At 42.3% G+C, this 27,893-nt stretch overlaps 1 protein-coding gene across 1 annotated transcript; it reads left to right on the forward strand.

Annotated features, from left to right (window-relative positions):
• Positions 1 to 201: 201 nt before the first annotated feature.
• On the forward strand, positions 202 to 27,392 carry LOC128866468 (mucin-16-like). Its single transcript, XM_054107232.1, has 7 exons — positions 202 to 19,221; positions 20,176 to 20,404; positions 20,487 to 20,622; positions 25,439 to 25,789; positions 25,873 to 26,013; positions 26,491 to 26,624; positions 26,701 to 27,392. The coding sequence occupies exons 1-7, from the start codon at positions 291 to 293 to the stop codon at positions 26,897 to 26,899; spliced, it is 20,121 nt and encodes a 6,706-aa protein (XP_053963207.1). The 5' UTR covers positions 202 to 290; the 3' UTR covers positions 26,900 to 27,392.
• Positions 27,393 to 27,893: the final 501 nt, after the last annotated feature.

Raw genomic sequence — 27,893 nt, forward strand, 5'->3', positions numbered from 1 at the left:
TTGCATACATATACTCGTAAGTAGCATATCAGCTATTATCATTACGTCATTTAGCCTGCCCAGAAGTATCTTTATAAGATACTTTGCATGATCTTTTTCTGACGCCACTCAGTTGGTCGTTTGTGTTTACAGCTCCTACTCAATCAAGTGATGAAAATCAAGATGAAGAAGGCTGCACTGGCTTTAGTACAGTCGACGTGTTTGAGCAAACCTTCATTGATCACGATCTTAGACCAATCTGTCAGGGACCATCAGTTATTGAAATACTTGCTGCTGTAACTTTGGGTCCGATGTTGGCTGTGTCAGCCTTAGACAAGCCAGCCATTCTGACTCCTACTGAATTGAGCTCACTCAAAGAATTGAGTGACTTAGCTTTGGCGGAAGTAAGGGCACACATGTCTGAAATGGGGCATCACTCACTCGATATCATAGATGAGGAAGAAGAACTAAGCATTGTCCATTCCTCCAAAAGTAAGGAATGCGAAGAAAAGTTACTACATCTAGAAACGGGTCTGCAAAATGTTCCTGAAAAAAATGTAGCAAATGATACACCGATAACACTTGCAAACATAGTCAAGGTATCTGAACATGAAAATATGGCGGAGGTAAAGCAATCTCTGCAAGTTGAAACTCAGTTCCCTCCCACTACACCAATTACAGAAACTCCTAAAGTAGCTAAACCTGAGGATATACATGTGGAAGCACCAGTGTTACGAGAAATTGTACTGCCCATTGAAAGTGAGAAAGATCCTCCTGCAGCCCAAGTTATGAAGAATTACAAAGAAACTGATTTAGGGAGTGGAAATTTTCCTACTTCTTCGAAAACTTCTATCAGCGTCACAGATCCGGGGCTATTAACCGCAACACAACCCGCAGTTGAGAGTCAAGTTCTGTCGCCCTCTGAACTAAAAGTTAACACCGTGGTTAATGATTTACTGTTTTTAGCTGAAACTCCTCGAAATTCACCTGATACAGAATCTGAAAAGGATACTGAATCAAAAGCTATGACAGAAATCCTGCAGTCTGCTAAAGTCCCGCATATAGAACAAGAAGTTAAAACTTCTAATGAATATGAACCTAATGGTGTCCCGTTATCAGATGTCCCTGTAATTTTCAAAGTAAGTGAAGTTCAGGCTCAGCCTGCTACACCATGTAAACCAGAAACACCACAATACATACAAATAAAACACACAATAGCAGTTGAAGCTGGGAACTTACCTCAAACACAACTCAAAAACCCCCCCAAGGAAAATGGAGGTAAAATTGTTAGTGCTGCAAAAGCATTGACGCTTTCTAAAACTGAACCCGAAACTCTGACAGTGGTGGAAGTATCAGTGCAGTCAGTCGAAACAGAATCAACATCATACTACCAAGCTCAAATTCCTATACTGCTGGAGATACCCACGGAATCTATACCAGAGTCTTTTATACTGCAGGCTGACGAAAATAAAACACCACCAACCGTTGAACATATTACTCCATTCGTGACATTGGTGCCTCCTGAATCAACACAGGCTGAGGAAGAAGAGACTATAAGGCAATCCGTAACAGAAGCTATTATTCACCAGGTTGTCGAGACAGAAAAAGAAGCAGGTGTTGAAGAAATTTCATTTATTGAAGATTATAAATCCTTCGTGGCATTGATGCTTTCGGAAACAACATGGATTGAGGAAGCAAAGAAAATACCATCAAAAGATATCATTCCGGAAATGCTCAGACAATCTTTACCAGAAGTTCTCCCCCATCAGCCTACCGTATTGGAAAAAGAACAAGGTGTTAAAATCAATTATCCATTGGAAGCATTTGTCATTTCAGAAGCAAAGCATACTGATTTAGACCAAGAATCACCTGCCGATATGCTCATACCATCAGGAATAATAACTCTAGAAATGACCACACAATCCGTATCAGGGGAAAGGCCCAACGCTACATCTGGTACTCCATGCAAGGGGGAAGTGCCAGCAAAAGCAATACAAATGGACAAAGCAGAGCACACCACTGCTGCCAGTTTACACATTCCATCAGAACTTCAACTTCTGGAAATAACAAAAGAAACTGTATTGAAAACCTTTGTTAAGGAGACAGCAGACAATTCTCCATTGGAAGCACAAGTCCCTTCAGAAACAACGCAGACTATCGTAGGACAAGAATCAATTATCGATTTACTCACACCACCGCAAATAATCGTTCCGGATTTGCCCTCGCACTCTGCACACTCACAGCTACGTGCTCAAAAAATTGTCGGAGTAGCGGAAACCTCAAACGTAGCAACGACGGATCCGTCCGTGGCAATAAAGTCTATAGAAGCAACGCAAACTGACGAAACAAAGAAGATCCCTGCTGTCACTATACACATATCGTCAGAAACAATACTTTTGGATATACCAACAAAAACTATATCCAAAACTTCTATTAATCAGGCTAGGGAACAGGAGAACGCACCAGCTCATAGAGACTATCAACTTTCCGTGCCAGTCGTGCCTTCCGTAACGCAAACTAACCTAGAGACGACAATATCACCAGCAAAAATCATTGCGGTGATGCCCACGGAATCTGTGTCAGAGACCCTTACTCAGGAAGTTGTCGAAGTAGCGAAAAGTTCATATGCGGAAGCGCTGGCTACGTCCGTAGCAGTGGAGTCTATGGAAGCAACGAAAACTGGTGAAGCAGAAAACATCCCAGCTGTCAATATACACATATCGGCAGAGACAATACCTTTGGATATACCCCAAAGCTCTATATCTGTGGCTTCTAATAATCAGGCTCTGGAAAACAAGAACGCACCAGATCATAAAGACCATCAACCTTCCGTGACATTTGTGCCTTTAGTAACGGAGACTGAAGTAGAGAAGGCAACATCGCCCAAAAATATCATTGCGGTGGTGCCCAAGGAATCTGTATCAGAGGCCCTTACTCAGGAAACTGTCGAAGTAGCAAAAAGCTTAGCCGCGGAAACCACGGCTCCATCCGTTGCAGTAGGATCTATAGAAGTAACGCAAACTGACGAAGCAGTGAAGATTCCTATTGAAATTATACATATATCGCCAGACACAATACCTTTGGATGTATTCAAAAAATCTGTACCAGAGACCACTATCAATCAGCCTATGGAAAACGAGAACGCACCAGATCATAAAGACCATCAACATTCCGTGACAGTCGCGCCATTATTAACGCAGACTAGCCTAGAGAAGAAAATATTGCCTGAAAATATCATTGCGGTGGTGCCAAAGGAATCTGGATCAGAAGCCCTTACTCAGCCAGCTGTCGAAGTAGTGAAAAGCTCAGACGCAGAAACCACGGCTCCATCCGTGGCTGCAGGGTCTATAGAAGCACCGAAAATTGACGAAGCAGAGATGATTCCTATTGAAAATCTACACATATCGCCAGACACAATACCTTTGGATGTACTCAAAAAATCTGTACCAGAGACCTCTATCAATCAGCCTATGGAAAACGAGAACGCACCAGATCATAAAGACCATCAACGTTCCGTGACAGTCGAGACTTTAGTAACGCAAACTTACCTAGAGAAGAAACCATTGCCTGAAAATATCACTACGGTGGTGCCCACGGAATCTGTGTCAGAGGCCCTTACTCAGGAAACTGTCGAAGTAGCAGAAAGCTCAGAAATAGAAGCGCCTGCTCCGTCCGTCGCAGTGGAGTCTATAGAAGTAACGCAAACTGATGAAGAAGAAAACATTCCTGCTGTCAATATACACATATCGTCAGAAACAATACCTTTGGATATACAAAAAAGCTCCATATCTGAGACTTCTAATAATCAGGCTATGGAAAGCGAGATCGCACCAGATCATAAAGACCATCAATCCTTCGTGACAGTCGTGCCTTCAGTAGCGGGTACTGACCTAGAGAAGACAACAACGCTTGAAAATATTATTGCGGTGGTGCCCACTGAATCTGTACCAGAGGTCCTTACTCAGGAAGTTCTCGAAGTAGCGAAAAGTACGGATGCGGAAACGCCGGCTCCGTCCATAGCAGTGGAGTCTCTAGAAGCAACGCAAACTAGCGAAGCAGAGAACATACCTGCTGTCAATCCACAAATATCATCAGAAACAATACCTTTGGATATACCCAAAAGCTGTATATCGGAGACCTCTAATAATCAGGCTATGGAAAACGAGAAAGACCATCAACCTGTCGTGACGGTCGTGCCTTCCGTAACGCAGCCTGACCTAGAGAAGACAACATCGCCTGAAAATATCATTGCGGTGGCACCCACGGAATCTGTATCAGGGGTCCTTACTCAGGAAGTGGTCAAAGTAGCAGAATGTTCAGATGCGGAAGCGCCGGTTCCGTCCGTAGCAGTGGAGTTTATAGAAGCAACGCAAACTGATGCAGCAGAAAACATCCCTGCTGTTAATATACACATATCGTCAGAAACAATGCCTTTGGATATACAGAAAAGCTCTATATCTGAGACATCTAATAATCAGGCTATGGAAAACGAGAAAAACCATCAACCTTTCGAGACAGTAGTACCTTCAATATCGCAGACTGACCTAGAGAAGACAACATCGCCTGAAAATATCATTGCGGTGGCACTCACGGAATCTGTATCAGACGCCTTTACTCAGGAAGTTGTCGAAGTAGCGAAAAATTCAAATGCGGAAGAGCCAGCTCCGTCCGTAGCAGTTGAGTCTATAGAAGTAACGCAAACTGATGAAGCAGAAAACATCTCTGCTGTAAATACACACATTTCGTCAGAAGCAATACCTTTGGATATACCCAACCTCTATATATCTGAGACATCTAATAATCAAGCTATGGAAAACGAGAAAGACCATCAACCTTTCGAAACAGCAGTACCTTCAGTAACGCAGACTGACCTAGAGAAGGTAGCATCGCCTGAAAATATCATTGCGGTGGTGTCCACGGAATCTGTATCAGAGGCCCTTACTCAGGAAGTTGTCGAAGTAGCGAAAAGTTCAGATGCGGAAGCGCCGGTTCCGCCCGTAGCAGTGGAGTATATAGAAGTAACGCAAACTGGTGAAGCAGAGAAAATCGCTGCTGTCAATATACACATATCGTCAGAAACAATACTTTTGGCTATACTCAAAAGCTGTATATCGGGGACCTCTAATACTCAGACTATGGAAAACGATAAGGACCATCGCTCTTTCGAAATAGTCGTGCCTTCAGTAACGCAGACTGACCTAGAGAAGACAACATCGCCTGAAAATATCATTGCGGTGGTGCCCACGGAATCTGTATCAGAGGCCCTTACTCAGGAAGTGGTCAAAGTAGCAAAATGTTCAGATGCGGAAGCGCCGGTTCCGTCCGTAGCAGTGGAGTCTATAGAAGCAACGCAAACTGATGCAGCAGAAAACATCCCTGCTGTTAATATACACATATCGTCAGAAACAATGCCTTTGGATATACAGAAAAGCTCTATATCTGAGACATCTAATAATCAGGCTATGGAAAACGAGAAAAACCATCAACCTTTCGAGACAGTAGTACCTTCAATATCGCATACTGACCTCGAGAAGACAACATCGCCTGAAAATATCATTGCGGTGGCACTCACGGAATCTGTATCAGACGCCTTTACTCAGGAAGTTGTCGAAGCAGCGAAAAATTCAGATGCGGAAGCGCCGGCTCCGTCCGTAGCAGTTGAGTCTATAGAAGTAACGCAAACTGATGAAGCAGAAAACATCTCTGCTGTAAATACACACATTTCGTCAGAAGCAATACCTTTGGATATACCCAACCTCTCTATATCTGAGACATCTAATAATCAAACTATGAAAAACGAAAAAGACCATCAACCTTCCATGACAGTCGTGCCTTCAGTAACACAGACTGACCTAGAGAAGACAAAATCGCCTGAAAATATCATTGCGGTGGTGCCCACGGCATCCGCATCAGGGGCCCCTACTCAGGAAGTTGTCGAAGTAGCGAAAGGCGCAGACACGGAGGCGCCGTCCGCAGCACTGAAGTCTATAGAAGTAACGCAAACTGGTGAAGCAGAGAAGAACGCTGCTTTTAATTTACACATATCGTCAGAAACAATACCTTTGGATATACCCAAAAGCGCTATATCTGAGAGCTCTAATAATCACGTTAAGGAGAACGAGAAAAACCATCAACCTTTCACGACAGTAGTACCTTCAGTAACGCAGATTGACGTAGAGAAGGTAGCATCGTCTGAAAATATCATTGCGGTGGTGCCCTCGGGATCTGTAACAGAGGCCCTTACTCAGGAAGTTGTCGAAGTAGCGCAAAGTTCAGATGCGGAAGCGGCGGTTCCATCCGTAGCAGTGGAGTCTATAGAAGTACTCGTAACGCAAACTGGTGAAGCAGAAAACAACTCTGCTGTAAATATACACATTTCGTCAAAAACAATACCTTTGGATATACCCAAAAGCAGTATATCTGAGACCTTTAATAATCTGGCCATGGAAAACGAGAAAGACTCTCAACCTTTCGAGCCAGCCGTGCCTTCCGTAACGCAGACTGACCTAGAGAAGACAACATCGCCTGAAAATATAATTGCGGTGGTGTGCACGGAATCTGTATCAGAGGCCCTTACTCAGGAAGTTGTCGAAGTAGCGAAAGGCTCAGACGCGGAGGCGCGGTCCGTAGCAGTGGAGTCTATAGAAGCATCGCAAACTGGTGAAGCAGAGAAGATCGCTGCTGTAAATATACACATATCGTCAGAAACGATACCGTTGGATATACCCAACAGATCTATATCTGAGACCTCTACTAATCAGGGTATGGAAAACGAGAAAGACCATCAACCTTCCGTGACAGTCGTGCCTTCAGTATCGCAGACTGACCTAGAGAAGTTAGCATCGCCTCAAAATATCATTGCCGTGGTGCCCACGGAATCTGTGTCAGAGGCCCTTTCTCAGGAAGTTGTCGAAGTAGCGAAAAGTTCAGACGCGGAAGCGCCGGCTCCGCCTGTAGCAGTGGAGTCTATAGAAGTAACGCAAATTGGTGTAGCAGAGAAAATTGCTGCTGTAAATATACACATATCGTCAGAAACAATACCTTTGGATATTCCCAAAAGTTCTATATCTGAGACATCTATTAATCAGGCTATGGAGAAAGAGAGCGGTCGAGATAGTAAAAACCATCTACCTTCCGTAACAGTCGTGCCTTCAGTAACGCAGACTGACGTAGAGAAGGTAGCATCGCCTGAAAATATCATTGCCGTGGTGTCCACGGAATCTGTATCAGATGCCCTTACTCAGGAAGTTGTCGAAGTAGCGAAAAGTTCAGATGCGGAAGCGCCGGCTCCGCCCGTAGCAGTGGAGTCTATAGAAGTAACGCAAATTGGTGGAGCAGAGAAGATTGCTGCTGTAAATATACACATATCGTCAGAAACAATACCTTTGGATATACCCAAACTCTCTATATCTGAGACATCTAATAATCAAGCTATGGAGAACGAGAACGGTGGAGATCATAAAGACCATCAACCTTCCGTAACAGTCGTGCCTTCAGTAACGCAGACTGACGTAGAGAAGGTAGCATCGCCTAAAAATATCATTGCCGTAGTGTCCACGGAATCTGTATCAGAGGCCCTTACTCAGGAAGTTGTCGAAGTAGCGAAAGGCTCAGACGCGGAGGCGCGGTCCGTAGCAGTGGAGTCTATAGAAGCATCGCAAACTGGTGAAGCAGAGAAGATCGCTGCTGTAAATATACACATTTCGTCAGAAACAATACCTTTGGATATTCCCAAAACTTCTATATCTGAGACACCTAATAATCAGGCTATGGAGAACGAGAACGGACGAGATCATAAAGACCATCAATCTTCCGTAACGGTCGTGCCTTTAGTAACGCAGACTGACGTAGAAAAGGCAACATCGCCTGACAATATCATGGCGGTGGTGCCCACGGAATCTGCATCAGAGGCCCTTATTCAGGAAGTTGTCGAAGTAGCGAAAAGTTCAGATGCGGAAACGCCGGCTCCGCCCGTAGCAGTGGAGTCTATAGAAGTAACGCAAATTGGTGAAGCAGAGAACATCGCTGCTGTAAATATACACATATCGTCAGAAACAATACCTTTGGATATACCCAAACTCTCTATATCTGAGACATCTAATAATCAAGCTATGGGAAACGAGAAAGACCATCAACCTTCCGTGACAGTCGTGCCTTCAGCAACGCAGACTGACGTAGAGAAGGTAGCATCGCCTGAAAATATCATTGCCGTGGTGCACACGGAATCTGTATCAGAGGACCTTACTCAGGAAGTTGTCGAAGTAGCGAAAAGTTCATATGCGGAAGCGCCGGCTCCTTCGGTAGCAGTGGAGTCTATCGAAGCTACGCAAATTGGTGGAGGAGAGAAGATTGCTGCTGCCAATATACACATATCGTCAGAAACAATACCTTTGGATATTCTCAAAAGCTGTATATCGGAGACCTCTAATAATCAGGCTATGGAAAACGATAAAGACCATCAACCTTTCGAAATAGTCGTGCGTTCAGTAACGCAGACTGACGTAGAGAAGGTAGCATCGCCTGAAAATATCATTTCGGTGGTGCCCACGGAATCTGTATCAGAGGACCTTACTCAGGAAGTTGTCGAAGTAGCGAAAAGTTCAGATGCGGAAACGCCGGCTCCGTCCGTAGCAGTGGAGTCTCTAAAAGCTACGCAAATTGGTGAAGGAGAGAAGATCGCTGCTGCCAATATACACAAATCGTCAGAAACAATACCTTTGGATATACCCAAAAGCTCTATATCTGAGACCTCTACTAATCAGGCTATGGAGAACGAGAACGGTCGAGATCATAAAGACCATCTACCTTCCGTAACAGTCGGGCCTTCAGTAACGCAGACTGACGTAGAGAAGGTAGCATCGCCTAAAAATATCATTTCGGTGGTGCCCACGGAATCTGTATCAGAGGACCTTACTCAGGAAGTTGTCGAAGTAGCGAAAAGTTCAGATGCGGAAACGCCGGCTCAGTCCATAACAGTGGAGTCTCTAAAAGCTACGCAAATTGGTGAAGGAGAGAAGATCGCTGCTGCCAATATACACATATCGTCAGAAACAATACCTTTGGATATACCCAAAAGCTCTATATCTGAGACCTATACTAATCAGGCTATGGAAAACGAGAAAGACCATCAACCTTCCGTGACAGTCATGCCTTCAGCAACGCAGACTGACGTAGAGAAGGTAGCATCGCCTGAAAATATCATTGCCGTGGTGCACACGGAATCTGTATCAGAGGCCCTTACTCAGGAAGTTGTCGAAGTAGCGAAAAGTTCAGATGCGGAAACGCCGGCTCCTTCGGTAGCAGTGGAGTCTATAGAAGCTATGCAAATTGGTGAAGCAGAGAAGATCGCTGCATTCAATAGACACATATCGTCAGAAACGATACCTTTGGATATACCCAAAAGCTCTATATCTGAGACCTCTAATAATCAGGCTATGGAAAACGATAAAGACCATCAACCTTTCGAAATAGTCGTGCGTTCAGTAACGCAGACTGACCTGGAGAAGACAACATCGCCTGAAAATATCATTTCGGTGGTGCCCACGGAATCTGTATCAGAGGACCTTACTCAGGAAGTTGTCGAAGTAGCGAAAAGTTCAGATGCGGAAGCGCCGGTTCCGACCGTAGCAGTGGAGTCTATAGAAGCAACGCAAATTGGTAAAGCAGAGAACATCGCTGCTGTAAATATACACATTTCGTCAGAAACAATACCTTTGGATATTCCGAAAACTTCTATATCTGAGACATCTAATAATCAGGCTATGGAGAACGAGAACGGTCGAGATCATAAAGACCATCAACCTTCCGTAACGGTCGTGCCTTTAGTAACGCAGACTGACGTAGAAAAGGCAACATCGCCTGACAATATCATGGAATCTGTATCAGAGGCCCTTACTCAGGAAGTTGTCGAAGTAGCGAAAGGCTCAGACGCGGAGGCCCGGTCCGTAGCAGTGGAGTCTATAGAAGCATCACAAACTGGTGAAGCAGAGAAGATCGCTGCTGTAAATATACACATATCGTCAGAAACGATACCGTTGGATATACCCAACAGATCTATATCTGAGGCCTCTACTAATCAGGCTATGGAAAACGAGAAAGACCATCAACCTTCCGTGACAGTCGTGCCTTCAGTATCGCAGACTGACCTAGAGAAGTTAGCATCGCCTCAAAATATCATTGCCGTGGTGCCCACGGAATCTGCATCAGAGGCCCTTATTCAAGAAGTTGTCGAAGTAGCGAAAAGTTCAGATGCGGAAACGCCGGCTCCGCCCGTAGCAGTGGAATCTATAGAAGTAACGCAAATTGGTGAAGCAGAGAACATCGCTGCTGTAAATATACACATATCGTCAGAAACAATACCTTTGGATATACCCAAACTCTCTATATCTGAGACATCTACTAATCAGGCTATGGAAAACGAGAAAGACCATCAACCTTCTGTGACAGTCGTGCCTTCAGCAACGCAGACTGACGTAGAGAAGGTAGCATCGCCTGAAAATATCATTGCCGTGGTGCACACGGAATCTGTATCAGAGGACCTTACTGAAGAAGCTGTCGAAGTAGCGAAAAGTTCAGATGCGGAAACGCCGGCTTCTTCGGTAGCAGTGGAGTCTATAGAAGCTACGCAAATTGGTGGAGGAGAGAAGATTGCTGCTGCCAATATACACATATCGTCAGAAACAATACCTTTGGATATACTCAAAAGCTGTATATCGGAGACCTCTAATAATCAGGCTATGGAAAACGATAAAGACCATCAACCTTTCGAAATAGTCGTGCGTTCAGTAACGCAGACTGACCTAGAGAAGACAACATCGCCTGAAAATATCATTTCGGTGGTGCCCACGGAATCTGTATCAGAGGACCTTACTGAAGAAGCTGTCGAAGTAGCGAAAAGTTCAGATGCGGAAACGCTGGCTTCTTCGGTAGCAGTGGAGTCTATAGAAGCTACGCAAATTGGTGAAGCAGAGAAGATCGCTGCTGCCAATATACACATATCGTCAGAAACAATACCTTTGGATATACCCAAAAGCTCTATATCTGAGACCTCTACTAATCAGGCTATGGAAAACGAGAAAGACCATCAACCTTCTGTGACAGTCGTGCCTTCAGCAACGCAGACTGACGTAGAGAAGGTAGCATCGCCTGAAAATATCATTTCGGTGGTGCCCACGGAATCTGTATCAGAGGACCTTACTCAGGAAGTTGTCGAGGTAGCGAAAAGTTCAGATGCGGAAACGCCGGCTCCGTCCATAGCAGTGGAGTCTCTAAAAGCTACGCAAATTGGTGAAGGAGAGAAGATCGCTGCTGCCAATATACACAAATCGTCAGAAACAATACCTTTGGATATACCCAAAAGCTCTATATCTGACACCTCTACTAATCAGGCTATGGAGAACGAGAACGGTCGAGATCATAAAGGCCATCTACCTTCCGTAACAGTCGTGCCTTCAGTAACGCAGACTGACGTAGAGAAGGTAGCATCGCCTAAAAATATCATTTCGGTGGTGCCCACGGAATCTGTATCAGAGGACCTTACTCAGGAAGTTGTCGAAGTAGCGAAACGTTCAGATGCGGAAACGCCGGCTCCGTCCATAGCAGCGGAGTCTCTAAAAGCTACGCAAATTGGTGAAGGAGAGAAGATCGCTGCTGCCAACATACACATATCGTCAGAAACAATACCTTTGGATATACCCAATCGCTCTATATCTGAGACCTCTACTAATCAGGCTATGGAAAACGAGAAAGACCATCAACCTTCCGTGACAGTCGTGCCTTCAGCAACGCAGACTGACGTAGAGAAGGTAGCATCGCCTGAAAATACAATTGCCGTGGTGCACACGGAATCTGTATCAGAGGCCCTTACTCAGGAAGTTGTCGAAGTAGCGAAAAGTTCAGATGCGGAAACGCCGGCTCCGCCCGTAGCAGTGGAGTCTATAGAAGCTATGCAAATTGGTGAAGCAGAGAAGATCGCTGCATTCAATAGACACATATCGTCAGAAACGATACCTTTGGATATACCCAAAAGCTCTATATCTGAGACCTCTACTAATCGGGCTATAGAAAACGAGAAAAACCATCAACCTTCCGTGACAGTCGTGCCTTCAGTAACGCAGACTGACGTAGAGAAGGTAGCATCGCCTCAAAATATCATTGCGTTGGTGCCCACGGAATCTGTATCAGAGGCCCTTTCTCAGGAAGTTGTCGAAGTAGCGAAAAGTTCAGATGCGGAAGCGCCGGCTCCGCCCGTAGCAGTGGAGTCTATAGAAGTAACGCAAATTGGTGAAGCAGAGAACATCGCTGCTGTAAATATACACATATCGTCAGAAACAATACCTTTGGATATACCCAAAACCTCTATATCTGAGACATCTAATAATCAGGCTATGGAGAACGAGAACGGTCGAGATCATAAAGACCATCTACCTTCCGTAACAGTCGTGCCTTCAGTAACGCAGACTGACGTAGAGAATGTAGCATCGCCTGAAAATATCATTGCGGTGGTGCCCACGGAATCTGTATCAGAGGACCTTACTCAGGAAGTTGTCGAAATAGCGAAAAGTTCAGATGCGGAAGCGCCGGTTCCGACCGTAGCAGTGGAGTCTATAGAAGCATCACAAATTGGTGAAGCAGAGAACATCGCTGCTGTAAATATACACATTTCGTCAGAAACAATACCTTTGGATATTCCGAAAACTTCTATATCTGAGACATCTAATAATCAGGCTATGGAGAACGAGAACGGTCGAGATCATAAAGACCATCAACCTTCCGTAACGGTCGTGCCTTCAGTAACGCAGACTGACGTAGAAAAGGTAACATCGCCTGACAATATCATGGCGGTGGTGCCCACGGAATCTGCATCAGAGGCCCTTATTCAGGAAGTTGTCGAAGTAGCGAAAAGTTCAGATGCGGAAGCGCCGGCTCCGCCCGTAGCAGTGGAGTCTATAGAAGTAACGCAAATTGGTGAAGCAGAGAACATCGCTGCTGTAAATATACACATATCGTCAGAAACAATACCTTTGGATATACCCAAAATCTCTATATCTGAGACATCTAATAATCAAGCTATGGAAAACGAGAAAGACCATCAACCTTCCGTGACAGTCGTGCCTTCAGCAACGCAGACTGACGTAGAGAAGGTAGCATCGCCTGAAAATATCATTGCCGTGGTGCACACGGAATCTGTATCAGAGGACCTTACTCAGGAAGTTGTCGAAGTAGCGAAAAGTTCAGATGCGGAAACGCCGGCTTCTTCGGTAGCAGTGGAGTCTATAGAAGCTACGCAAATTGGTGAAGCAGAGAAGATCGCTGCTGCCAATATACACATATCGTCAGAAACAATACCTTTGGATATACCCAAAAGCTCTATATCTGAGACCTCTACTAATCAGGCTATGGAAAACAAGAAAGACCATCAACCTTCCGTGACAGTCATGCCTTCAGTAACGCAGACTGACGTAGAGAAGGTAGCATCGCCTGAAAATATCATTTCGGTGGTGCCCACGGAATCTGTATCAGAGGACCTTACTCAGGAAGTTGTCGAAGTAGCGAAAAGTTCAGATGCGGAAACGCCGGCTCCGTCCGTAGCAGTGGAGTCTCTAAAAGCTACGCAAATTGGTGAAGGAGAGAAGATCGCTGCTGCCAATATACACAAATCGTCAGAAACAATACCTTTGGATATACCCAAAAGCTCTATATCTGAGACCTCTACTAATCAGGCTATGGAGAACGAGAACGGTCGAGATCATAAAGACCATCTACCTTCCGTAACAGTCGGGCCTTCAGTAACGCAGACTGACGTAGAGAAGGTAGCATCGCCTAAAAATATCATTTCGGTGGTGCCCACGGAATCTGTATCAGAGGACCTTACTCAGGAAGTTGTCGAAGTAGCGAAAAGTTCAGATGCGGAAACGCCGGCTCAGTCCATAACAGTGGAGTCTCTAAAAGCTACGCAAATTGGTGAAGGAGAGAAGATCGCTGCTGCCAATATACACATATCGTCAGAAACAATACCTTTGGATATACCCAAAAGCTGTATATCTGAGACCTATACTAATCAGGCTATGGAAAACGAGAAAGACCATCAACCTTCCGTGACAGTCATGCCTTCAGCAACGCAGACTGACGTAGAGAAGGTAGCATCGCCTGAAAATATCATTGCCGTGGTGCACACGGAATCTGTATCAGAGGCCCTTACTCAGGAAGTTGTCGAAGTAGCGAAAAGTTCAGATGCGGAAACGCCGGCTCCTTCGGTAGCAGTGGAGTCTATAGAAGCTATGCAAATTGGTGAAGCAGAGAATATCGCTGCATTCAATAGACACATATCGTCAGAAACGATACCTTTGGATATACCCAAAAGCTCTATATCTGAGACCTCTAATAATCAGGCTATGGAAAACGATAAAGACCATCAACCTTTCGAAATAGTCGTGCGTTCACTAACGCAGACTGACCTGGAGAAGACAACATCGCCTGAAAATATCATTGCGGTGGTGCCCACGGCATCCGCATCAGGGGCCCCTACTCAGGAAGTTGTCGAAGTAGCGAAAGGCGCAGACACGGAGGCGCCGTCCGCAGCACTGAAGTCTATAGAAGTAACGCAAACTGGTGAAGCAGAGAAGAACGCTGCTTTTAATTTACACATTTCGTCAGAAACAATACCTTTGGATATTCCGAAAACTTCTATATCTGAGACATCTAATAATCAGGCTATGGAGAACGAGAACGGTCGAGATCATAAAGACCATCAACCTTCCGTAACGGTCGTGCCTTTAGTAACGCAGACTGACGTAGAAAAGGCAACATCGCCTGACAATATCATGGAATCTGTATCAGAGGCCCTTACTCAGGAAGTTGTCGAAGTAGCGAAAGGCTCAGACGCGGAGGCCCGGTCCGTAGCAGTGGAGTCTATAGAAGCATCACAAACTGGTGAAGCAGAGAAGATCGCTGCTGTAAATATACACATATCGTCAGAAACGATACCGTTGGATATACCCAACAGATCTATATCTGAGGCCTCTACTAATCAGGGTATGGAAAACGAGAAAGACCATCAACCTTCCGTGACAGTCGTGCCTTCAGTATCGCAGACTGACCTAGAGAAGTTAGCATCGCCTCAAAATATCATTGCCGTGGTGCCCACGGAATCTGCATCAGAGGCCCTTATTCAAGAAGTTGTCGAAGTAGCGAAAAGTTCAGATGCGGAAGCGCCGGCTCCGCCCGTAGCAGTGGAGTCTATAGAAGTAACGCAAATTGGTGAAGCAGAGAACATCGCTGCTGTAAATATACACATATCGTCAGAAACAATACCTTTGGATATACCCAAACTCTCTATATCTGAGACATCTAATAATCAAGCTATGGAAAAAGAGAAAGACCATCAACCTTCCGTGACAGTCGTGCCTTCAGCAACGCAGACTGACGTAGAGAAAGTAGCATCGCCTGAAAATATCATTGCCGTGGTGCACACGGAATCTGTATCAGAGGACCTTACTCAGGAAGTTGTCGAAGTAGCGAAAAGTTCAGATGCGGAAGCGCCGGCTCCTTCGGTAGCAGTGGAGTCTATCGAAGCTACGCAAATTGGTGGAGGAGAGAAGATTGCTGCTGCCAATATACACATATCGTCAGAAACAATACCTTTGGATATACTCAAAAGCTGTATATCGGAGACCTCTAATAATCAGGCTATGGAAAACGATAAAGACCATCAACCTTCCGTGACAGTCGTGCCTTCAGCAACGCAGACTGACATAGAGAAGGTAGCATCGCCCGAAAATATCATTGCCGTGGTGCACACGGAATCTGTATCAGAGGCCCTTACTCAGGAAGTTGTCGAAGTAGCGAAATGTTCAGATGCGGAAACGCCGGCTTCTTCGGTAGCAGTGGAGTCTATAGAAGCTACGCAAATTGGTGAAGCAGAGAAGATCGCTGCTGCCAATATACACATATCGTCAGAAACAATACCTTTGGATATACCCAAAAGCTCTATATCTGAGACCTCTACTAATCAGGCTATGGAAAACGAGAAAGACCATCAACCTTCCGTGACAGTCGTGCCTTCAGCAACGCAGGCTGACGTAGAGAAGGTAGCATTGCCTGAAAATATCATTTCGGTGGTGCCCACGGAATCTGTATCAGAGGCCCTTACTCAGGAAGTTGTCGAAGTAGCGAAAAGTTCAGATGCGGAAACGCCGGCTCCGTCCATAACAGTGGAGTCTCTAAAAGCTACGCAAATTGGTGAAGGAGAGAAGATCGCTGCTGCCAATATACACATATCGTCAGAAACAATACCTTTGGATATACCCAAAAGCTCTATATCTGAGACCTCTACTAATCGGGCTATAGAAAACGAGAAAAACCATCAACCTTCCGTGACAGTCGTGCCTTCAGTAACGCAGACTGACGTAGAGAAGGTAGCATCGCCTCAAAATATCATCGCGGTGGTGCCCACGGAATCTGTATCAGAGGCCCTTATTCAGGAAGTTGTCGAAGTAGCGAAAAGTTCAGATGCGGAAGCGCCGGCTCCGCCTGTAGCAGTGGAGTCTATAGAAGCAACGCAAACTGGTGAAGCAGAAAATATTGCTGCTGTAAATATACACATATCGTCAGAAACAATACCTTTGGATTTACCCAAACTCTCTATATCTGAGACATCTCATAATCAGGCTATGGAGAACGACAACGGTCGAGATCATAAAGACCATCTACCATCCGTAACAGTCGTGCCTTCAGTAACGCAGACTGACGTAGAGAAGGTAGCATCGCCTGAAAATATCATTGCGGTGGTGCCCACGGAATCTGTATCAGAGGCCCATACTCGGGAAGTTGTCGAAGTAGCGAAAAGTTCAGATGCGGAAGCGCCGGTTCCGCCCGTAGCAGTGGAGTCTCTAGAAGCAACGCAAACTGGTGAAGCAGAGAAGATTGCTGCTGTAAATATACACATTTCGTCAGAAACAATCCCTTTGGATATACCCAAAAGTTTTGTATCTGAGACACCTAATAATCAGGCTATGGAGAACGAGAACGGACGAGATCATAAAGACCATCAACCTTCCGTAACAGACGTGCCTTCAGTAACGCAGACTGACCTAGAGAAGACAACATCGCCTGAAAACATCATTGCGGTGGTGCCCACGGAATCTGTATCAGAGGACCTTACTCAGGAAGTTGTCGAAGTAGCGAAAAGTTCAGATGCGGAAACGCCGGCTTCTTCGGTAGCAGTGGAGTCTATGGAAGCTACGCAAATTGGTGAAGGAGAGAAGATCGCTGCTGCCAATATACACATATCGTGTGAAACAATACCTTTGGATATACCCGAAAGCCGTATATCTGAGACCTCTACTAATCAGGCTATGGAAAACGAGAAAGACCATCAACCTTCCGTGACAGTCGTGCCTTCAGCAACGCAGACTGACGTAGAGAAGGTAGCATCGCCTGAAAATATCATTGCCGTGGTGCCCACGGAATCTGTATCAGAGGCCCTTATTCAGGAAGTTGTCGAAGTAGCGAAAGGGGTAGATGCGGAAGCGCCGGTTCCGCCCGTAGCAGTGGAGTCTATAGGAGTAACGCAAACTGGTGAAGCAGAGAATATTGCTGCTGTAAATATACACACATCGTCAGAAACAATACCTTTGGATATACCCAAACTCTCTATATCTGAGACATCTAATAATCAAGCTATGGAAAACGAGAAAGACCATCGCTCGTTCGAGATAGTCGTGCCTTCAGTAACGCAGACTGATCTAGAGAAGACAACATCGCCTGAAAATATCATTGCGGTGGTGCCCACGGAATCTGTATCAGAGGCCCTTACTCAGGAAGTTGTCGAAGTAGCGAAAAGTTCAGATGCGGAAGCGCCGGTTCCGCCCGTAGCAGTGGAGTCTATAGAAGTAACGCAAACTGGTGAAACAGAGAAGATCGCTGCTGTCAATATACTCATATCGTCAGAAACAATACCTTTGGATATACCCGAAAGCTGTATATCGGAGACCTCTAATAATCAGGCTATGGAAAACGAGGAAGACCATCAACCTTTCGAGACAGTCGTGCCTTCAGGAACTGACCTAGAGAAGGCCATATCGGCATATAAAATCGTTGTGGCGGTGTCAAAGGGATCTGCGGTGTTGCCCAAAGAATATGTATCAGAACTACTTCCTCAGCAGGCTGTCGAAACGAGAAGCTCAGACGTTAAGGCGCCGGCTACGTTCGTGGCAGTGGAGTCTTCAGAAGAAGTGGTTAAGCAGACTGTCGAAAACGAAAGGTCTTCAGATGCTGAAAGTCATGCAGCCTTCGCGACAACGATGCTATCAGAAGGTATCATTCCAGAGAAGTCAACGCAAGCTCTATTAGACAGTCTCTCGCAGGACGTGGTCGAAATGGAAAAAGGACTAAGCGATGAAGTGAATGCATTTATAAGAAAAACGCTGACTGGCGTAGAGCCTGAATCAGATGTCGGTGTGGTCCTACCGTCGGAAATAATCCTACTTGAGATGACTTCGCAGCTCTCATCAGAGGTCCTTTCTAAGAATGCTGATGGAATACAGAAATGTTTTGACACTGAAGCCGTGGTAGTGGTACCTTCAGATGTAACGCAAACCAAAGAAGCAGAATCATTATTATCTGCCGATGTGCTGATACAACCAGAGACATTATTTTCGGAGAAAAACGAAGAATATATGCCAGGAGCATGCGAGAAACCTAAAGGGAAAGATCCAACCAGAGAATATAAAGCCCCATCTGTGACACATCCGGTAGAATCTCGGAAGGAAGCTGCAACAATTGGAATGGTGGAAACGTTTAGGCAAATTGTCGAAATAGAGAATGTTAAAACACAAGCTTTTTCCATAACACCGCCTGCAGAAACTGTAATATCTAAAACAGGGGCTATCGCTGCTGCTCCGGCGGTTGAGACTGTAGAAACCTGTCATGGTGCGGAAAAAGGGGTTGCACCAACAGATGGTAGTCAGGTTTCTCATATAACAGCTAAAGATACTCACTATTTACCTGAACTAAAATCTGGAAAGACATCGGGAGCTATGGGAATCGGAGTTTCGTCTCATGGTTTTGAATCACCAATTTCACAATCGAACTTATCTTACGGAGCAACTCGTACTGCTGAAAATTCTTACATCGGCTCCGTGGCTGAAAAATCTAACAAAGATATAGTTTCATCTGGAAATTTTGATGAAAACTTATCTGAAGCAAAATCTTTAGGCCCTAACATTAACTCAGATACAGGCGGTATGGTCCTTGTTGACCCCTTGAGTTTATTTAGACCCATGACAAAGCGGCTTTGCAGACAGTCGCATGTAGTCGACACAACATCGAGCGATGAAGACTATTCACCCCGAACTGTCACGCACTTGGCCACAATGTGTAAAACTTTCATAAGAGATAAACGACTTTTGGCTGCGCTAGAAAAGCAACGTCGTCAAACAGAGATCATGCAAAAGTATCTGCGCTCCATTGATTCTATTGAAACAGAATTTGACTACGAGCATCATACACAATGTTTGCTCCCTGAGCAAACAATTATATTAAGCACACCGCCTCCACCTCTCCCCATAGATGATACTTTAACCGAGTCTGATAGCTATCTTGTAAAAGCATTCAGTGATTGTAAATTTAACTTCCTTAACAATATTCTTTTCTCAGATCAACTGAGCTCCGACTCAAATCGCACTGACGAAAGCACGTCAACAACCATCGAATCATTCCTAGCAGACTTTAATAATGAACAGGACATGCCACTCACTAACATTTCTAATAACACATCCGCCGATACTACTGAACTAACAAACGGCTCATATCTAAGTTTAAGTCCGTCATATTCCAAATTTAACATCAACCAAGAACAGCATTTTATTAACAACAACAATAACCATCAACAAGATTTTAACAGGGAAGATGATGATGTTGTCCATTTGAGATATTTCGTGCCAGGTAACACAAAGTGAATATCAACATCGCTCGGTGTTGTGTTCTGTTGTGTTTGTGCTTCGTTGTGCTGTGTTGTTGCTTTTTGTTTTGTGTTTTATTATTTTTCTTAAATTAAGCTAACTTGCGTCTATAGGATATGTGTTGTTTAAAAAACCTCAAGCTCTACTTGTGTACTTGTATTTGTGTAAGCCAATGTCTTCCAATTTTTGAAATTTATGTACACAAATATCTGAGACCGTATTCCCTACCTTTCAGGCTCTATAGCAGAGCGTGAGTATAAGAAATGGAATAATGCGGTGGAAATGCCTAATAACCCATATGCACCGGAGGCGTTGAAGCGACGTATCAGCGGTAGCCAAGAGCGTTTCATGGATTTGCCAAACATAAGCCAGAGCACAAATAAGAACCCAATATCCCTCATTAAAACCACAAAATCAGAGGCCCTTGCGGAGAACGAAAGTCGCAGCGATATTGACTACAAAAGGTAATGTTTTGAAAAATGGGTTGTTGTACAACTTTATTCTTTGCATGCATACCTACAAATCAATTAAAACTTGAATGTTTAGATATAGTCGCGACTACTACATCAACGATGATAAAGTGCTTAAAACCAGTCCGAAACACCAAATTATCACAACAGACTCTAATTGTCCCAGCCTGAATATCAGTGATGAACCCACAGCAGATATCGCCATCAATGAGGTAAATTGCCACAGCAAAAATTCAAATAAGAGTAGCCCGATTTATAATGATCATAGCGATTGTCATTGGACCCTTTCCACTCCAGTGCGTCGTAGCAGTTCCCTAAAATTCATTAACCGTCGTTCACCACCACAATCATATTACAAGCTCACCACAAAAACAACTTCCACTACCTCCACTTATAATCAAGCACATCTACCGCCACGATCATTCACCTCAGCATCCCATTACGACAATTTGGACCGCATACACTTTCAGGACTACTGCGACAATGACAGCTCCAAATACTCGAATTGCTATCGCAACATAAACAGGTATAGCAAATATGAAGATACCAATGAGGATGGCAACCTACACGCGGACAATTACAGTGACATCGACGATTACAATAACGACATACGTTCGCAACGTTCGTGGAGAAGCGCCAGCGCTGCTGCTAATTATCCAGCTACGCTACCTAAACGGCACACAGTCTCCTCACTTAGTTTTCACAGCAGTGCAAGTGGTGTATCATTAAACTCACCAGGGTCCAAAAATCGCGCGCTACCAAGTGCTAATATTCTATCACAATTCGAAAAGCAATTGCTGCACAAAGACCTAAAACGTAATAGTTTTCGTGCCGTTTCGGCCACAACCAAAGATTTTGTAATGAATCCTCTTTACGAGAGGGACAATCTTAACGGTGTCGCCGCTAGTAGCGAAAACGTACCCAACGGGAATAGGACCAGCGGCGAGCACATCGATTCCGGTGTCGATAGTTGCTTAAATGGTTTCAATGAAACTGATGTAAAAGCAAATAATACAAGTTTACTCTTTTGATGTGTGAGAGAGTTTTTGAGAAGAGAGATATTTAGCTATTTTGGCAAGGGTACAGCTTACAGCCAGACACGAGTAAAAATATACCTAGTCACTATTGCAACGCACAGACGTGTAAGTTTTTTGGTTGTAGTATAAACGATTATCATAGGATATCTATGAATAATTAAGTCAGTTCACAAGGTCAATTTGTAAAATAAGGGTCTGCTCACGCAATACCACATAATTACTAACGGAAATATTTGCATTTACTATATTCGAAATAGTTGTTTAAAGGATAAATAAGTTTATCAATAGTATGTATTTTGAGATAAGCAATATATGTGCATACGAGTATATGCTAAGACATTATAATCTGTATCTCGGATTTCCGAAAACTACTGTGTCAATAAAAGCATGAGGGAAGGAGGCGAATGTCCCACAAAGACAGACTACTTATAAACTTTAACCCTTATTCTCAAATGATTGCTAACGATTGTGCCACTATCGCCCTAAAAGGTATACATGTTTTTTATATTTATATTGGCAAAATGTTACTTAACGCACGAAATTGTTAATGATTGAATGCACAATTTTGGTAACCCGCAAACAGCTCGTTGAAATGTGTAGAAGTAATTGCTTTTCGTAATTGATTTTGAAATTTGCAAAAGACTTTTGTTATCTTTTCACCGCAATTTTTGATCCGAATAATGTAAAATGCTATTAATTTTTGCGGTAATTTGAGTTTTTTGATTTTTATTTCGCTTCTCCCAACACCTGTTAAATTTGAAAAAAGTTGAAGTTATTCTTATACGCTAAATGGCATTGAACTACTCTTATTATTTTAGTTTGAAATTTTGTACCTAAGCTTAAGTGAAATTGTTATTCTAATGTATACTCCTTTGAATAGTTCTTATTTCATACCATATTACTTTTTATATATGTACATGTGCATGTATGTATGAACATAGATACATGTATGTATATACATACATATGCCCATATTACTAGAAATAAATGGGAGAGAGTTAATCATATAAAATTGGAAAAAAATAAACAACATTCAAGAAACAAATGTTTTTAGTAAAATTAGTTTTTGAGAAAAAAAACCGCAACAAAAACTTAGGATGAAATTCTGCTAATTGACTAGGTAAGTATTTAAATAAGTTCTCGTAAATATTTAATTGGATGTGTGGCAAAGGTATATGAATTGCTTCAATATTGTCTAAATATATATCTATAAAACTTTGGTAATTTTACTAACAACATTTGTTTCACTAAGCTCATTACTCGACACAACAACAACACTTGTAGCACCCCCCACACGAATTGAATCCAGCAGCATTTCCCTTCTTAAGTTTTAGTTACTAACAAGTAATCTCAAAAAGTGTATACGACTATTAACAAAAAATAGTGGTTTGAAGAAAAAGTTTCCATAATTTTTCAAAGCTTTCTATGGTACATTGGAAGGTTTTGAAATAAAAGTCAACAGAAAATATTAAAATTATTATATAAAAAGTGTACACTCAACGTATTTCGTTATCAAAAATTTATTTAAATTCTTAATATATTAATTTTAGTTACTATTAACAACAACGTTAACAGATGGAAGCAGTAAAATCGTCGCTAAACCTCTCTGGTGTATTTCTTATTATTTTTACATACATACATACATATTTAGTTTTTGTATTATCAGTTGGAGCTTTAAGCCAAAAGATAATAAACTGGGACGTAAATTAAGAGTGTGCACACATATACAGTGATGAACAAAAGTATTGGCACATAAAGATACTTTCACTTAAACTTTATTTTTTATCTACTTATGAAGCTATTTCTAATCACAAAAAAACTCAATTATCTTTTATATCCCCCTTAATTTATTTTACATCTGTTATGATTAACTAACAATATTTATAAAAGAAACAATTTTTATCCTTTTGCTGGATGACTGCTTCCAGCCGTCTTAGCAACAATGAAACAATGGCAATTATTGGGTGGTATCTGCCCCGATATTCTGCCATTCCTCCACCAGTGCCACTTTCAACTCTGCTTTTGTAGATTGTTGTAGCTGTATCAACATAAACATCCCCCATACATGTACGGGGGATGCTACTGAAATGACTGTCCTTAGCCGGATACAAATCCAGGTCGTCCAGTTACGTAGAACCGACTGTCGTGGGACTCTGCTCTTGTGATTTAGCACACTTCTTAACGCGCGTATCCAGCTCTTCCCATAAATGTGCACTTGTGATCAGACGACTGAGGCGGATGCAGTAATGTATGTTTAATGTGGTGCGCAAGCCACATACGCACATCATGAGCAGCATGCTTCGGGTCATTGCTGTGTTGAAATACGAATGAATCTGGGAATATAATTGATAACTTTTCCTTCTACCAATCAAGTTTTTTTGTGGTTAAAAATCACTTCATAAGAGGAAAAAATATTGTTCAAGTGGTGTGCCAATACTTTTGTTTATCACCGCAGTTAGAAGTCCACCCAAGTATTCTAAATACATACATATGTATCTAAGTTTTGGGGATGCTGTCTTTTTTTTAGAAATGTCGCATTATTTCCCTTCTTGAAGAAATCATCGGTATACATACACACCTATAAACATAGTTGAAACGCTCTTATTATGACAAAAAACGGAAATGCACACATTCGAGTGGTGTCCTATTCATTATATTTGTTTATTTTATGCTGTTTTTGAAGGTCTACTCCTTTGCAAGCTTACATACGTATGTGTGTATGTAATCAGAAAAATTTGCTTCAGACTAACAATACTTTGCATGCTGGGTATTTTGCATTTGCACACATATTTATATGCTTGTATGTGTTGTGTATTTTCCTTCTATTATCTCTTAGCCAAAGTCACACGTGGAAATGCTAATGTTCTGATGCTACAAGGCATCGTATACTTACAACGATTCACTTGCACGTGCGACTCCAGCGTTTGACTCTTTTACTGCACGAAATACCAATAAAAGTCAAGCTATTACGTTAGTTCTAACAATTCATTCGGAAAACATTTAAGTTTGCGTGTATTTGTGTTATTCGCTATTTTATTTTTGCAATAATATCTCACAGTTACTAGGCTGTAGTTCTCGTGTGTAAGCTTTGAAGTAATTATGGGAAGTGGCAAACATCTCAAATATTTTAATGAAGTGCATCGTTGGCGAACAATTTCTCTTATTTTGTGTTTGGCCCATGTACACATGCACACATTGCAATTGAATCGCCTCGATCATATAAAGAGTTCAGCGTAAATAAATTGACGGCTCGTCCATGTGAAATGGGTATGATCACGTGTGAACTGAAAGCAATGAATTTTATGTATGCAACTATCTGAAAGTGCGTTGGGAAAATAGCTATATTAAAAAAATGTTTTTATGACTCAGCGTTATTTTTCTTACTTACATAGGTAGATATTACGCACTAATAAGATCTCCATTAATAGCTGGAAAACTGAACAGCTCCTCTAAATACATGCATTCATACTTTAGTTACTTTGTCCATATGCATACACATTACTCATATAACCAGTTTATTTTAGAGCACTCAACATTTCCTCTTATAACTCCACAATATAATATCCAATAAAAGAATGGCTTTACTAATATTATTGGATTATTGGGCTTATGTATTTTTTTATACATTTTCTTTTCATAAAAATAATGGAAAATGTCAAATAAACACAAACAAACTCATCACGAAATTCCACCTAATTTACACTTGTTTAAAACATTTGATTAAATATCTTAAACGAACCAATACATATGCAAACCATTTGGAATATACATTCATACCTATGTTCATTAACAAAAAAAGAGTTTGAGTGAAAAAAACGAAACACATGCAATCGAAAACCCTATTGAACCTCATCCCGCGGTATATCAAGCGCTTCCCGCGCAAGTGGTGGAAGAGAATACATCAATTGAAACACTCTCAAATCAGTCCATGCAGTCGGTAAACACGACCACAAGTGACGACTCCGATACAGTGCGTATTTATAATTTTAAGGAACAAAAAACCATCGTCGTACGCAATGGGGATAAGGCGTCGACGGCCGCTACTATCAAGTTAACACCTGAGACTTCTTCTGAACCAACATTGCAAGTGACCGTACCCTTATCCCCAACATTGGAGGATGCACCACGATGCCCGATTTCTGAACAGGCAGCTGAATGTGAAACACGGCAACCCACAGAATCAACTTTAGAAGCGAATATCAACAGCAGCAGCATCACAGTGAACCGCACTCCAATCACACCGACACGAGGCTCCACACCAATGGCGTTCAAGTTTCTACAACCAAAACGAAAATTAATTGATCCGAGCCAAATACTGTCCTTGGATGAAGGAGCGGACGCGGTAAGTAAAAAAATATGGGATAAAACAAAGTTAATTTGGTGCTTTTTTAAATGGTATTTTCTACATCGAAGTATTACTTTCAGCTTTCAATTTTTACTGCTAATGAAAAGGCGGTCGTCGAAGAGGAGGTGGCACAAGTCATGCCATCCGTGAAAGCTTTGGCACAAGCATTTATTCTCAGCTCAAGCAAGTACACAATTGCGGAAAAACGATGGAAAAAAGGGGTAAGTTTTTAAAGTAATTTCAAAAAGAGGTTTACTCAAATAAAGTACTTATGTATGTAATATATGTACATATATGACGGTCGCCTCTCCGCAGGCAATGGCAAATCTCTGAGTGTGTTTCTGCCATGAAAATGCTCCTCATAATAAACCACCTGCCGTTCGGAGGTGGTATAAAGCCGTAGATCTCTCACAACAAATAGGAGGAGAAGCAAAAACAAGGCACAGTTACAATTGAAAAAAATATTATTCGCATAAATGGCAGTGCCTTTAATTGAATTTCGCTGCATATTATTTCGTGCATATTCTTTGTGTCATGACAATTAATTTGCTTTTATTTAAGTTAGTCCCGATTTAGCGATTTTCGCCAACCTCCAATTTTTCTTTATCCCTTAAACTTCTTATAACGAAGTTTCACTGTTCTTGTATTTTGAATTAAAATGCTAATTACTTAAGGTCCCATTACTATTGTTAAAATAGGTCCAAAACATGCCTTCCGTGTCGAGCAAACCCATTTTCAAGCAAGAGGCTATGCAGAAAACTGAAGCTAGTACATCCATAGCGGAAATTGCTGAAGATGCCACGATTGCATCGGATCTATCGTCTTTGGAAACGTAAGTGCACATACAAGCATATATTCAAAAAGAAAATGAAAAAAAATCTTGAATTGTATTATTCTTTGTTTTTTAGAGATCCGCCTACAAACAAGGATTTGGTAACTGTGAAACCAATAGACGATCTCTCTCCCATCACTCCATCGCCGACAAACTCACCTACTTCAGACCTTGCCACAAAGGTTGAAGGCAACAAAAGTGCCACAAACGCTCTTCGGCGTATCAGCATGCTAAAAAGTAATATTGCTTTCTTTGAGAATTTAAGGTTTAAGTAAATATTACGGTGAAATAAGTATAAAAATGCGATAGAATCATTGCGATTTGTAGTAAAACGCAGTGCTGATTGAAAACTATTTCGCGAGCCTAAATACGTTCGCCAGCTGGTCATTGCCCCAGGGCTCCTGGCGGAATACATACGTGCTTGCTGCATACTCACAGATGAGTGGCAGATCTATGCATACCTGTATAGATACATGGATCGTATATATATACATATATGAATGTACTTCTAAGACTCGTGCCATCGAATTTCTTGCTAGGGGGCTCCTACCCCATCTTTATATTTGGTCAATTCCCATTCATTCAGTCATATTCGCTTTTATTCTTTGTAGCTCTGTTTACCACAACAGATTCAGAGTGTCCAAAGTTAATTTAGGAGTTATGTTATTGAAAAGAGGTACTGCAAAGGACGTTAAAGGCGTTTTTAGTTTTAAGTGTTACTTACTTAATAAATTAATGCATAGTATTATGTTTCATATGGTACTTCCATATACTCGCCTCCCTCTTATTTATTTATTTAAATTATGAACATAGCTTGGATTGGTTCGTTGCTCCGAGTATTAACGTAGTACTTATACGAGTACACATTTATGCATATGTACATACATGTGTGTATGTGTATCGAAAGTGCTTATGAATAATTTGACTTCAATATAGAATAGTTAATATTATCCAATTTACTCTAATATAATAAATAAACGTTTACAAAACAATTTGTGCTAAAGTATTTGATATCTCTTCCTTTTTATCCATCTGAAACTGAAGGTTTTGAGTGTGCAAACAACTATGGTAAAAGCTTTTCAATCTGCAAGAATATTGATGCCCTAAAACAAATTTAATTAAGTTAAACAGAATTGATTAGAAAAGAACTTGTGAATAAGTTACTCATTTTTATTTGCTCAAGGAGCTTGGATGTAAAATACCTCCGTTTACGCAGCAGCAAAAAATGTCGTAGAGAAACTTTCTACGACAGTCGGCTCTACGTTACCG

The sequence above is a fragment of the Anastrepha ludens genome, chromosome 6 (assembly GCF_028408465.1).
Source record: "Anastrepha ludens isolate Willacy chromosome 6, idAnaLude1.1, whole genome shotgun sequence".
NCBI lineage: Eukaryota > Metazoa > Arthropoda > Insecta > Diptera > Tephritidae > Anastrepha > Anastrepha ludens.